General features: G+C 39.7%; 2 protein-coding genes across 4 annotated transcripts in view; both read right to left on the bottom strand.

Annotated features, from left to right (window-relative positions):
• Nucleotides 1-14547, bottom strand: part of slmapb (sarcolemma associated protein b) — a 37063-nt gene that overhangs the window by 20619 nt on the left and 1897 nt on the right. Inside the window, exons 1-4 of one of the 3 annotated variants that reach the window (XM_061904187.1) lie at nucleotides 6394-6511; nucleotides 6129-6182; nucleotides 2395-2523; nucleotides 2210-2284 (exon numbers count right to left, since the gene is read on the bottom strand). In XM_061904187.1, coding sequence (XP_061760171.1) covers nucleotides 2210-2284; nucleotides 2395-2523; nucleotides 6129-6174 — 250 coding nt within the window. In that variant the 5' untranslated portion in view covers nucleotides 6175-6182; nucleotides 6394-6511. Of the gene's footprint in view, nucleotides 1-2209; nucleotides 2285-2394; nucleotides 2524-6128; nucleotides 6183-6393; nucleotides 6512-14547 lie in introns of those variants that run through there. The other 2 variants (XM_061904189.1, XM_061904188.1) reach the window with 2 other exon arrangements.
• The window catches only part of abhd6b (abhydrolase domain containing 6, acylglycerol lipase b), a 57456-nt gene that overhangs the window by 41133 nt on the left and 1776 nt on the right, over nucleotides 1-14547 (bottom strand). The window lies entirely within an intron of this gene.

The following is a 14547-nucleotide window of genomic DNA, read 5'->3' as shown; positions in this document are numbered from 1 at the left end:
GAACTTCTCTACCTCGCGGACTAGCTCAGGCTCCTTCCCCCCCAGTGAGGTGACGTTCCACGTCCCAAGAGCCAGCTTCTGTAGCCGAGTATCGGACCGCCAAGTGCCCTGCCTTCGGCTGCCGCCCAGCTCACAATGCACCCGACCTCTATGGCCCCTCCTATGACTGGTGAGCCCATTGGAGGGATGACCCACGTTGCCTCTTCGGGCTGTGCCCGGCCGGGCCCCATGGGGACAGGCCCGGCCACCAGGTGCTCGCCATCGTGCCCCAACTCCGGGCCTGGCTCCAGAGCGGGGCCCCGGTGACCCGCGTCCGGGCGAGGGAAATCTGAGTTCATTTTGTTGTAATTCCATAGAAGTCTTTGAGCTGCTCTTTGTCTGATCACTCACCTAGGACCTGTTTGTCTTGGGAGACCCTACCAGGGGGCATGAAAGCCCCCAGACAACATAGCTCCTAGGATCATTGGGACACGCAAACTCCTCTACCACGGCAAGGTAGCATCATACGCAAATACTGTGTTAGCTTTCACTCTTATGCTGATGACACCCAACTCTACATGCCCCTAAAGCTGACCAACACGCCGGATTGTAGTCAGCTGGAGGGGGGGGGGGGGTGTTACCCACACGTGCAGTCCTCTCCAAGGCCTCACTAACAACTTTAACCAGGCCCTGCGCGAAACCAATAATAGTATAGCACCGCTGAAGTTAAAAACGGCTCCAAAAAGGCGTACCCCATGGTTTGCAGAAGTAACTACAGCTCATAAATTATCATGTAGAAAGCTGGAACGCAAATGGCACGCGACTAAACTTGAGGTTTTCTATCAAGCATGGAGTGATAGTTTAATAATGTATAAACGCATGCTTACCTTAGCTAAAGCTAAATATTACTCAAATCTCATCCGCCTTAATAAAAACTATCCTAATTTTTTTGTTTAGTACAGTAGCATCGCTAACCCAACAAGGGACTCCTTCCAGTAGCTCCACCCACTCGGCAGATGACTTTATGAATTTCTTTAATAAGAAAATTTAACTCATTAGAAAGGAGATTAAAGACAATGCGTCCCAGCTACAACTGGGTTCTATTAACACAGATACGACTGTATATACGGCGGGTACTGCCCTCTAAAATAGTTTCTCTCTTTTTGATGAAATAAAATTAGAAGAATTGTTACAACGTGTAAATGGAATAAAACAAACAACATGTTTACTTGACCCACTTCCTGGGAAACTTATCAAGGAGCTCTTTGTATTATTAGGTCCATCAGTGCTACATATTATAAACTTATCTCTTTCCTCTGGCACTGTTCCCCTAGCATTCAAAAAAGCGGTTATTCATCCTCTCCTCAAAAGACTTAACCTCGATCCTGACCTCATAGTAAACTACCGACCGGTGTCTCGCCATCCCTTTATTTCGAAAATCCTCGAAAAAAATTGTTGCGGAGCAGCTAAATGAACACTTAGTGTCTAACAATCTATGTGAAACCTTTCAATCCGGTTTCAGGGCAAATCACTCTACGGAGACAGCCCCCGCAAAAATGACTAATGATCTACTGCTAACGATGGATTCTGATGCGTCATTTATGTTGCTGCTCCTCGATCTTAGCCCTGCTTTCGATACCGTTGATCATAATATTTTATTAGAGCGTATCAAAACCCGAAATGGTATGTCATACTTAGCCCTGTCTTGGTTTAACTCGTATCTTACTGACAGGAAACAGTGCGTCTCCCATAACAATGTGACCTCGGACTATGTTAAGGTAACGTGTGGAGTTCCCCAGGGTTCAGTCCTTAGCCCTGCACTCTTCAGCATCTACATGCTGCTGCTAGGTGACATACGCAAATACGGTGTTAGCTTTCACTGTTATGCTGATGACACCCAACTCTACATGCCCCTAAAGCTGACCAACACGCCGGATTGTAGTCAGCTGGATGGGGGGGTGTTGCCCACACGTGCAGTCCTCTCCAAGGTTTCTCATAGTCATCATTGTTACTGTCACCGACGTCCCATTGGGTGTGAGCTTCTCCTTGTTCTTATGTGGGCTCTACCGAGAATGTCGTTGTGGTTTGTGCAGCCCTTTGAGACTCTTGTGATTTAGGGCTATATAAATAAAAATTGATTGAATTTTACGATGCTAATATGATTTCTTTTGTTAAAGAATATAACTTAGGTACCCCAGCTTTAACAACCTCCAAATCACATTATCTATACCTTGAAGAAGTTTGATCTGTTTCGCAGATTCATCAGATTGTTGTTTATTGTCTTTTCTCTCTTTATTCAGAAGACCTACAAAACATTAAATGGATTTCATTGTGATCATCTTTATGAAAGTGTACACATTGAGCAAGTAGACTGAAAAGAAAAAAATAATGATTCTTATTAATCATCAGTGTTACCTTCTAGCTCCATGCATTTGTGCCTCTCTGTATTGGCCCGGTCCTGTGCATCTCTAAGCTCATCATTCAAGCGCTGGATAGTTTTTTCATAGTCGCTAGAAGATCCCATATTTGACCTGGTCAGATCTTCTGAGAATGTAATAAAGAACAATGGTTACCTAAAATCAAAATAGTTATTCTAACAAAATTGGCTTTAAATGTAATTAATGATCATTTTCGACAACGAAAAATTGTCGCAGTCATACTGAGGCAGTAAATAAGGAAATTCAGAGTCATCATGAAAATAGAACAGTAGCTAAAAGTCCCTTCATGTTAATTTGGTTGCAGTCCCAAATATTCAACGAGGGCTGACACACAAGCTGATTTCCCAAGATATTACAAAGGTGCCTATTACATAAGCTGATTGCTAACCCCCCCAAAAATGGAACTGTATCCCAGTGCATTCGGAAAGTATTTACAGCGGTACAATGTTTTCTCATTTTGTTATATTCCAGCGTTATTCCAAAATGGAGTAATTTTTTTTTTCTACACGAAATACCCCATATTGACAATGTGAAAAGGTATTTTAATTTGTATTTTTTGCAAATGTATTACAACTAAAATATATATTAGTACATAAATAAGTTCACACTTTGTTAATGCACCTTTGGTAGCAAGTACAGCCTCAATAATTTGTTATTATAATGTCACAAACTTGGCACACCTATCTTTGGGCAGTTTGGCTATTCCTCTTTGCAGCACCTCTCAAGCTCCATCAGATTGGATTGGAAGTGTTGGATATGATCCAGGATGTCTTTGTACATTGCTCGATTGTAGAACATGAGAGAGTTCCACCATTTCTTTGTGGATAGAGGAGAACCTTCCTCTGCAGCAATCCACCAATCAGGCCTGTATAGTACAGTTACCAGACGGAAGCCATTTATTGTAAAAAAGTTTGCCAAAATGCACCAGAAAGACTCAGACCATGATAAAAAAAATTATCTTGTCTGATGAGACAAAGATTGAATTTAGAGGAAGACAGGCACCACTCATCACTGTGCCAGTGAAGCATGGTGGTGGCAGCATCATGCTGTTGGAATTTTCTTCAGTGGCAGGAATTTGGAGACTGGTCAGGATAGAGGGGAACCTGATGTTGCAGCCCTTTGAGACATTTGTGATTAAGGACTATTCAAGTATACTTTTATTGATTGATTGATTGATATAGCTTGAGAGATGTTGCGAAGAGGATTGGGCACTAATGTTACCATATCTGAGTTATTGTGTAGAAATATGGGGAAACAACTACAAATGTGCGCTTCACTCACTCACTGTGTACCTAAAAAGATAAATTGTAATAATGCATAATATTGGATATAGAGAACATACAAGCCCTTTATTTATTGAATCACAAATATTGAAATTCAGCGATTTGGTGCATTTGCAAACATCTAGAATTATGTACAAAGCAAACAATATCCTGATACCCAATAATGTATAACAATTATTCTCAACAAAGAGGAAAAATACAATCTTAGAGGAACATCTAATTTAAAACATTTGTATGCGCGTACTATACTTAAAACCTTGAGCATATCCATAAGTGGAATTAAATTATGGAATGGATTAACTAAAGAAATCAAACAAAGCACCAATTAAACCAGTTTAAGAGACTGTTCAAACTACAAGTGTTCACAAAGTACAAAGAAGAACAATGATGATGAACTTCTTAAACCTTCTTTTTTATTTTTTTTATTTCAGAATTTTTTTTTTTATGTATTTAATATTTGTTTACTTACTAAGGTATATTAATTATTTGTTATTTATTTACTGCTCTGTTACAGAGAACAATGAAATGGGATAACATTGGTATGATATGAAAAGGGTTAGGAGTAACTAAGTTCTGCTTCTTCCTCATCCTTTTCGGACATGCTTTAATGAAACAACTGGAAATATGTGATGCATTCCATTGTATCATATGCATGTTCCAAATTAAACTGAAACTGAACTGAAGAGGAATGGGTGAAACTGCCCAAAGATAGGTTTGCCAAGCTTGTCGCTTCATATTCAAAAATTCTCAAGGCTGTAATTGCTGCCAAAGTATTGAACAAAGACTGTGAACACTTACATACATGTGATTTTTAATTTTTCAGAAATTTGCATTTAAATTAAAAAAACTTCACATTATCATTATGGTTTATTGTCCTCAGAATTTTGAAGACAAGAATTTACGTATTCCATTTTGTTAAGGCCGCAACATTACAAAATCTGGAAAAAGTGAAGCGCTGTGAATACATTCCGGATGCACTGTATGTATCTGCATTTTTTATCCAAACAGTCAATTACTTTCGTCTTTGGCACAACCATACTGTCGTAAAACAACACACTTTAAACACAACACAAAGGGAATGGACTGGCTGGGGTTGTCAAGGGCCTGTTGTATTTCTTGACACGTGAAAACAAGCTCTGAATATACTTGGCACTCTGCACTTTCAGTGACTATGCTGATGCCCTAATCTTTTGTGGCTAGGAAAAGAGGTGACATCATCTCAGGCTGAGCATATGGCAGAGGAGAAAACGAAGCACACCAGTTTAAGCATGTGCACCATAAAAGGACACATCAGATGAGCATTTGAAATGAAGGCTGCATTCCTTGTTCGCATTGCGGTGTAAACACAACAAATAAACAATGATAGCGGCACTGACAAATCCAAGGGAAAGAAGTGACTACTGGAGGCTGGTGGCACCCTCTGACACAAACACATGACCCCCTGCTGTGTGCCAGACAATGGCCAACGGGTCAGTGTTGTGTCCAGTATGTGGTTGTGTGTTCCTACCTACATGCATATTTGTGAGTGGGAACGTTAGTGGGCCTCCTGTTAATAGTTGTCTTTGTCAAGTTGAGAAACAAATGTGGGGGTGGGGGACAATTGCACATAACGATATCCACAGCAATACATTTGGTTACTATGACGTATCATGGCCTGAGTGTAATAGAAGTATTAATGGGATTAAACCATGTAAAAAATAACTGAGTAGAGAGGATGCCAAGCAAGCATCATACTGCCTTATGTGATGACAGAAAAAAATGTAGGGGAATGTCTTTTTTTAGCTCAAGTGCTTAGGGCTAAAGTCATGATGGCCCAGCTACTCTCATGTCAGCTTCCTCCCCAATGAATGCAACATACAGTCTGAGACATAGTTCTATATACTGAATAGTATACTGAATAGTACGAATCTGTTAATGACGCAGCTAAAATGATAATCGATGGCTGCTGTGTGATTGTAACAAATTCTTAATACTAAAATACTGGATGAAGACGCCACATTCTCTCTCTATATTGTGCAGTGAAGTGCTACAAATCCTCATGCAATATTGAATTCGATCAGCGATGTAGTTGCAAACAGGCACTATAATATTGCACTGTGGTTGTGTTATCTTTTTCATTCTATTTTGATCATACATATTATTAAAGGCCAGTGATTATGCTCATTACTCAGCTGACATGCCCTCTCTGCAAGGAGACATTTTCTAATAGGCTGTTGGCACTAGAGACATGAAAAACAGGACATCAGCTTGTAAAGTCATGCCACTGCCTTTAAAGGTTCAAGCACTTAACCATTACTCATTCTAATTATCTTCCACTTTGTTAGTATTATCAATCAGGGCCACAAGACCAAAACAATTTTGTATCATTCTTTATGTTTAGGAAAAAAACAAGGGGGGCAGGGGGGGGGGGGGGGGGCAGCTGAATTACCTTTAATCTGTGATATGTTATTGAGGGGATCACTCTTCTCTTCCATTACTGTATCTGTAAAAAAAATGTAATTATTAGTATCATGGCAAACAACATGCAAAAAATATATATACATGTAGCAAAATCAAGTCAAAATTTGCAGTTAAAGATGTAAAATATCAAATACAATGCATGCTGATTTAAAGTACTTGTTAGGTAATGAGAAATGAAAAAAACAAAACAAAAGTAAGTTTCAACAAACAAATCTTATCTTAGAAAGTGCTACCTTGGTTAATCCAGAAGCTAGTTCTGTATCCACTGTGCCTACAGCAGTCCTTGACATGAAGAACTCCTATCCAACTATCAGATTTTTTTCAGACTCGAAAGGGAACAGTCCAAGCAGTGAGTGGGGGCTACATGCGTAGAAGGCCAAGTACAGGTTTCACTGTTATTACTGGACTGAAACCAAAGGCAATTAAGTGGTGGTCCACATATATTAGTGCACATATATTATGTTTGATAAAAATATAGCACAACTTGTTATTTAAATTAATATCATTCAAAACATGACCCCCCCCTATTTTGTGGCCACATTGGCCAGTCCTCCACACTCTGTCATGCAACTGACGCTGGCATCACGGAAGCTGCAGCTGCATACTGACACTGAGAGGTTTTGTTAAGGGAGCTGCTCTTTGGCCAGCTGGTACTGATGTAAAAAGCCACAGATTGCTGGAGAATATGGACGACAGTTCCTGTGACGTTGCATGTTTCCTGTGTGTCTATTATCGCAAATACAAGAATGAACAAACTAGGCATATTTTAACCTGCTATATTACTTTAAATTACTGTATCATATACTTCTTCTTCGAAATCCTCAAAAGCAGTTGTGAGATTTGGCAAATTTACAAAAATTGTAACTTTAAACTGGTAATTAGTGATAGAAACAATGTACGACAGAAATACAAATGTGGCCAACGATAGAGCTTTTAGTTTGATTGTGATAATAATGCATGTTGACAAGCAATCTAGCTGGGACAAGCTGCAAGGCTGTGTCAATGAAAAAAGATAAAAATGGCTGAAAGCGAATAGAATGAGCAGGTAAAAAAGGCCAGTGCAACAACCATCATTTTGAGTTAGTTTTAATTTGAGCTATCCAGCCATCAATAGAAAAATACCCTCAAAGTGTGTTGGGCAGCAATTCCAGCAAAGTGTGCGAATACGACCAATTTATTTAAATATCTCAAATAAAACACGTTGGCGGATACAAGCCATTTTGCACAATTTAGTTGGTGGGTTGACATTTATTTCGAACATGATAAAAGTTTCAACATGATACATCACGTTTTCCATTTCTCTTAACATGCTCAAAAAGGAGTAGGAAGAAGCAGAGCTTATTTAATCATACCCCCTTTCCACTTTATTGCAGTGTCTTACACAAATATGTTCACTTCCTGTTTTCAATGTGTAGCAAAGTTATACCAATGTTTTCCAAATACAACAGTTATTTTCATAAATAGATAAGTCAGTTACGATTCACACAGAGATGAATAATTTCTTTTTTTTTTTTATAAACATAACTGTTCCTCTTCCTTATACTTTGTAAACACTTTGTTTGAACAACCTCTTAAACTGCAATAAGTTAGTACATTGAGTTATTTGCTTAATCCATTTCATAATTTAATTCCACATACTGATATACTGAAGGTCATAAGTGTTGTACGTGCATACACGTTTTATTTTCCTCCAAGGTTATATTTCTCCTCTTCCGTTGAGAATAAATGTTGTACATTCTTGAGTAGCAGGTTATAGTTTGCTTTGTACATAATTTTAGCTGTTTGGAGGTTCACTATATTGTGGAATTTCAATATTGTTGATTTAATTAATAAAGGGTTTGTATGTTCTCTATATCCAACATTATGTATTATTTTATCTAATCTTTTTTGTAACACAGATAGTGAATGAAGTGTACTTATGTAGTTGTTTCCTCATATTTCTACAAAATAACTCAGATATGGTAACACTAGCGAACTAGCGAGCAGTAAAGAATAAGGAGCGATTTTTGGTCTAGAACATGTTTTGCTTCGTTCATTATTGAAATATTTCTTGCTATCTTATGTTATGTATTTTTATATGAGATTTCCAGTTCATTTGATTATCTAATATTACACCCAAAAATTAGATTTGTAACGCTATTTGTATGTGTTTGACACTGAATAACATGATTTGTTTTACTGAGATTCAAAGATACCATTGTCTGTTTTTGTCAAACCATGTTTTTAATTTGTTAATTTCTTCTGTTATTTGTATTAGCTTGTGTGTTTTCCTCTGAACAAAAAGCAATTGTGTCATCGGTACATAATACTAATTTTAAGTCCTTTGTAACTTTACAAATGTCCTTAACCTATAGGGCAGACAATTTAGGTCCCAGTATGAATCTCTGGGACATGCAACAAGATATCTCGAGTACTGTTGACATACGTTAATCTATTTTAACAAATTGCTTTCTGTTGGTTAAGTAACTTCTTATCCAGGTCAAGACTAGCCCTCTGATTCCATTTCTTTCTAATTTATTAATGTAGATATTATGATTCTGTCAAATGCTTTTGTTAGATCCACAAATACTGCAGCTGCACACTGTTTACCATCTATTACATTAGTTATTTCCTCTGTTATTTTCATTAATGTCATTGTTTTTGAAATGTTGGGTTCTGTATCCAAATTGGTTCTAATCAAGTGTTCCACATTTATGAATGAATTTGTCCAATTTGTTGTTGAATAATTTTTAGATAATTTTAGAAAATTGTGGAAGCAGGTTGGACTATTGTAAATGCCTTCTCACTGGGATCTCTAAACAATCTGTTAGGCAGCTGTACAGTACATTCAGAATGCTGCTGCTCGATTTCTGACTGCAACCAGAAAATGTAACCACATTAGTCCAGTGCGTAGAGGTCACTGCACTAGACAGAAAATAAGACTTAAAAACAGCTCTGCTTGTGTACAGTTTTTTTGTAATGCTATTGTGCTAAAATGCATCTCTGACACATTAAAACCATATGAAACATTTTGGGCTCTGAGAACCTGGTTAGATGTTTGTGGCTGGAGTCAGGACGAAACATGGTGAGGCTTTGTTTAAGTCTTATGCTGCTAAACTTTGGAAACGTCTTCTGAAAGTTGTGAAAGCTCAACAATAGCAACGTATAGGCTGAAAACACACCATTTAACTGTGCATATGACAACTGAAAGTATTGTATCTACATTTTTGGATTTCAAATTAATTATTGTGTTTATGATTTTATTTTAGACATTTTATTTGCATTCTGGAAATTGTATGCATCTATAAAGAACAAATTGTGCTCTATAAATAAACTTTCCTTGGCTTGCTATGTAGTTTTTAGGACATGTATTGAGCTAAATTGGAGTTATATCACAAAGTAGATAATTTTAAGTGCAAGAAAAGTCAAACACTAGCTGTGCAGACTTCCTTCATTATTGGCTGGAGCTTATCTCAGCTGCATTTGGGCGGAAGGCGGCGTACACCCTGGACAAGTCGCTACCTCATTGCAGGGCCAACACAGATAGACCGACAACATTCACACTCACATTCACACACTAGGGCCAATTTAGTGTTGCCAATCAACCTATCCCCAGTTGCATGTTTTTTTTTTTTTTTTTGAGGTGAAAGGAAGCTGGAGTATCCGGAGGGAACCCAGGCATCACGGGGAGAATATGCAAAGTCCACACAGAAAGATCCTGAGCCCGGGATTGAACTCAGGACTTCTCAGGACCTTCATATTGTGAGGTACATGCACTAACCCCCGTGCCTACTTTATAACATTTGATATACCGTATATAAATAAATAGGACAACAGTTGCACATTTTCATTGAAATTGCATTGTTTAAATTCATATGTATCAATGACATAGAATAAAAACAATCACACGTTATACATCCTGTGATATAATACCTAAATAGAATTTAATGCATTGAATGTACAGTACTTCTGCTGATTGCAGCCAAATGTTGCATTCAGTTTTGCTTCAATTGCTTTAAGCAGGATAAATCAACGATGACTTCCACAACATTGACAGAATTCTTCACAAAATCGATAAGTATGTATATAACTAACTATAATCAATGGTTATTTATATAGCCCTAAATCATAAGTGTCTCAAAGGGCTGCACAAACCACGACGACATCCTCGGAAGAACCCACATAAGGGCAAGGAAAACTCACACCCAGTGGGACGTCGGTGAAAATGATGACTATGAGAACCTTGGAGAGGACCACATATGTGAGCAACCCCCCCTCCCCCACTAGGGTACCGAACTATAATTTCTCCAAAAATACAACATAGCTATGTCAGAATCAAAATGTAGGACAAGACTAGACACCTCACAAAATAGCTGGAGGACAAATTTCCTCTATCTAAAAAGGCAATTTCCTAACATCTGTAATAAAAAGGTAAGGTATAGAAGGAAACACCCATAATCTTACATTGTGGACTGACACTTGCAACACACTAGAAATACTGCTGATCAGAACATCAATTGCCTCCCTGCTTGGCACTCAGCATCAAGGGTTGGAATTGGGGGTTAAATCACCATAAATGATTCCCGGGCGCGGCACCGCTGCTGCCCACTGCTCCCCTCACTTCTCAGGGTGTGATCAAGGTGATGGGTCAAATGCAGAGGACAAATTTCTCCACACCTAGACGTGTGTGACAATTATTGGTACTTTAACTTTAACTTAATTGTTGACCATTCCAGTGATTCTTTGAGACAAGCAAAGCATGTAAAAGTAGACTCCAATTAACAAATCTAATATCTCATGACTTGAACAAGAGACCTCGGGTGATGATGGGCCACCAGATTTTACACAGAGACCTTGCCCCTTAGTTAGTCAAACTCAAGGACAAAACAGATTTAGGATGACACGTACCTAATCATTGACATAGTTCAGTCAATAATTAACTTAAGCAGCCTTTTCTATTTAAGGGTTTTGCAAATCTTGCATTATTACAGGGTCCTGTATGGTTGTTCACTTGCAGTAAACCTATTTGACATGAACCAAACATCACAGGAATTCAGTCTATTTAAGGGTTTTGCAAATTGTGCATTATTACAGGGTCCTGTATGGTTGTTCACTTGCATTAAACCTATCTGACATAAACCAAACATCACAGGAATTCAGGGTTTTCTTCCATCACAAATTTTCGCTCTGAAATTTCTCATATGATCACAAATAAATTTAACAACTGGATTACTTAATCACTGCTAAAAACCTGCAGAAGAACAATTTAGGGGATTTAAGACCACGTGTGTTCAAATTGCGACCCAGTGAGCCTCCCTTAAGAGAATACAATACAGTGCAACCGGAAAGTAGTCACAGCACTTGACTTTTTCCACATGTTATGTTGCAGCCCAATTCCAAAATGGCAATTCTAAAATTTTTGTACAAAAAATTCTACAAATACCCCTTAATGGCAATGTGATATTTTTTTTCAAATGTATTCAAAATAAATCATATGCACATAATTATTCAAAGCATTTGCTCAATATTTTGTGTAGCAACAATTACAGACTCAAGACTTTTTGAATATGATGCCACAAACTCGAGGAACGGCCAGTTTTGCCCATTCCTCTTTGCAGCACCTCTCAAGCTCCATCAGGTTGGATGAGAGGCGTTGATTTTCATTCAGGATGTCTGTACATTGTTGCATTCATCTTTTCCTCTAGTCTATACTCGTCTCAGTTCCTACTGCTGTGCACGTAGTATGTTATGTATGTATGTATAAATAATTGTGTGTATGTGCGTGTTTATGTATGTATGTACAATATATTTGTCTCCCAGTATGTAAAGTACGACCTGAGCCACCCAGAGAGCCCAACCCAAAACAGCCGATGGGGTACCAGGGAATCTGTCTCATACCAGGTAGGCCGGCCAGCAACAGGACCCCCAGAACTGTGCCCACCGTGCCGCTAGGCAGGCTGTAGACAGTCGCTCATGGCAGAGGACAAGGCATGGGAGAAGCAGGAGACAACCAACCCCCATGCCAGTGAGCGACCATACCCCACGTGGGCAGAAAGACGGGACACCCTGTCCATGGGGCCCAGAGACTTCCCTCAACCGGACGTGAAGATCGCCTTACTCCACAAGCAACCGGGTCCCCATGAGTCCATGAGTCATGACCGAAAGGACAAGATCACGGGTACAAGTGGCCGAAATTAGTTTCCTCCGCCGGGTGGCGGGGCTCTCCCTTAGAGATAGGGTGAGAAGCTCTGCCATTCGGGAGGAGCTCAAAGTAAAGCCGTTGCTCCTCCACATCGAGAGGAGCCAGATGAGGTGGTTCGGGCATCTGGTTAGGATGCCACCCGAACGCCTCACGAGGGAGATGTTTAGGGCACGTCCAACTTGTAGGAGGCCACGGGGAAGACCCAGACATGTTGGGAAGACTATGTCCCCCGGCTGGCCTGGGAACGCCTAAGGATCCCTTGGGAAGAGCTGGACAAAGTGGCTTTTTGTCACACAAATACAAACCCCGTTTCCATACTGTATGTGTTGGGGAATTGTGTTAGATGTAAATATAAACGGAAAACAATGATTTGCAAATCCTTTTCAACCCATATTCAGTTGAATGCACTACAAAGACAATATATTTGATGTTCAAACTCATAAACTTTATTTTTTCTTGCAAATAATAATTAACTTAGAATTTCATGGCTGCAACACGTGCCAAAGTAGTTAGGAAAGGGCATGTTCACCACTGTGTTACATCACCTTTTCTTTTAACAACATTCAATAAACATTTGGGAACTGAGGAAACTAATTGTTGAAGCTTTGAAAGTGGAATTCTTTCCCATTCTTGTCATATTTAGAGCTTCAGTCGTTCAACAGTCCGGGGTCTCCACTGTCGTATTTTACGCTTCATAATGCGCCACACATTTTCGATGGGAGACAGGTCTGGACTGCAGGAGGGCCAGGAAAGTACCCGCACTTTTTTACTACAAAGTTATGCTGTTGTAACACGTGGCTTGGCATTGTCTTGCTGAAATAAGCAGGGGCGTCCATGATAACGTTGCTTGGATGACAACATACAGTATGTTGCTCCAAAACCTGTATGGACCATTCAGCCTTAATGGCGCCTTCACAGAATTGTAAGTTACCCATGCCTTAGACACTAATACACCCCCATACCATCACAGATGTTGGCTTTTGAACTTTGCGCATATAACAACCTGGATGGTTATTTTCCTCTATGTTCCGGAGGACACCACGTCCACAGTTTCCAAATATTATTTGAAATGTGGACTCGTCAGACCACAGAACACCTTTCAGCTTTGCATCAGTCCATCTTAGATGAGCTCGGGCCCAACGAAGCCAGCGGCGTTCCTTGGTATTTTTGATAAATGGGTTTTGCTTTGCATAGCAGAGTTTTAACTTGCACTTACAGATGTAGAAACCAACTCTAGCTACTGACAGTCGTTTTATGAAGTGTTCCTGAGCCCATGTGGTGATATCCTCTACAAACTGATGTCGGTTTTTGATGCAGTACCGCCTGAGGTATCAAAGGTCTGTAATATCATCGCTTACGTGCATTGATTTCTCCAGATTCTCTGAACCTTTTGATGATTTTACGGACCGTAGATGGTAAAATCCCTAAATTCCTTGCAATAGCTTGTTGAGAAATGTTGTTCTAAAACTGTTGGACAATTTGCTTACAAAGTGGTGACCCTCGCCCCATCCTTATTTGTGAATTACTTAGCATTACATGGAAGCTGCTTTTATACCCAATCATGGCACCCAACTGTTCCCAATTAGCCTGCACACCTGTGGGATGTTCCAAATAAGTGTTTGATTAGAAGTGCTCAACTTTGTCAGTATTTATTGCAACCTTTCCCAACTTCTTTGTCATGTGTTGCTGGCATCAAATTCTAAATTTAATGATTATTTGGGAAAAAAAAAGTTTTATCAGTTTGAACATCAAATGTGTTGTCTTTGTAGCATATTCAACTGAATATGGGTTGAAAATGATTTGCAAATCATTGTATTCCGTTTAGGGCTTCACGGTGGAAGAGGGGTTAGTGCGTCTGCCTCACAATACGAAGGTCCTGAGTAGTCAGGGTTCAATCCCGGGCTATTCATCTTTCTGTGTGGAGTTTGCATGTCGTCTCCGTGAATGCGCGGGTTCCCTCCGGGTACTCCGGCTTCCTCCCACCTCCTCAGACATGCACCTGGGGATAGGTTGATTGGCAACACTAAATTGGCCCTAGTGTGTGAATGTGAGTGTGAATGTTGTCTGTCTATCTGTGTTGGCCCTGCAATGAGGTCGCGACTTGTCCAGGGTGTAGAGTGCCTTCCGCCCTATTGTAGCTGAGATAGGCACCAGCGCCCCCCGCGACCCCAAAGGGAATATGCGATAGAAAATGGATGGATGGATG

Source organism: Nerophis ophidion, linkage group LG06 (assembly GCF_033978795.1).
Source record: "Nerophis ophidion isolate RoL-2023_Sa linkage group LG06, RoL_Noph_v1.0, whole genome shotgun sequence".
NCBI lineage: Eukaryota > Metazoa > Chordata > Actinopteri > Syngnathiformes > Syngnathidae > Nerophis > Nerophis ophidion.
The sequence above is the reverse complement of the archived record's forward strand: the minus strand, read 5'-3'. Positions and strand labels throughout refer to the sequence as shown.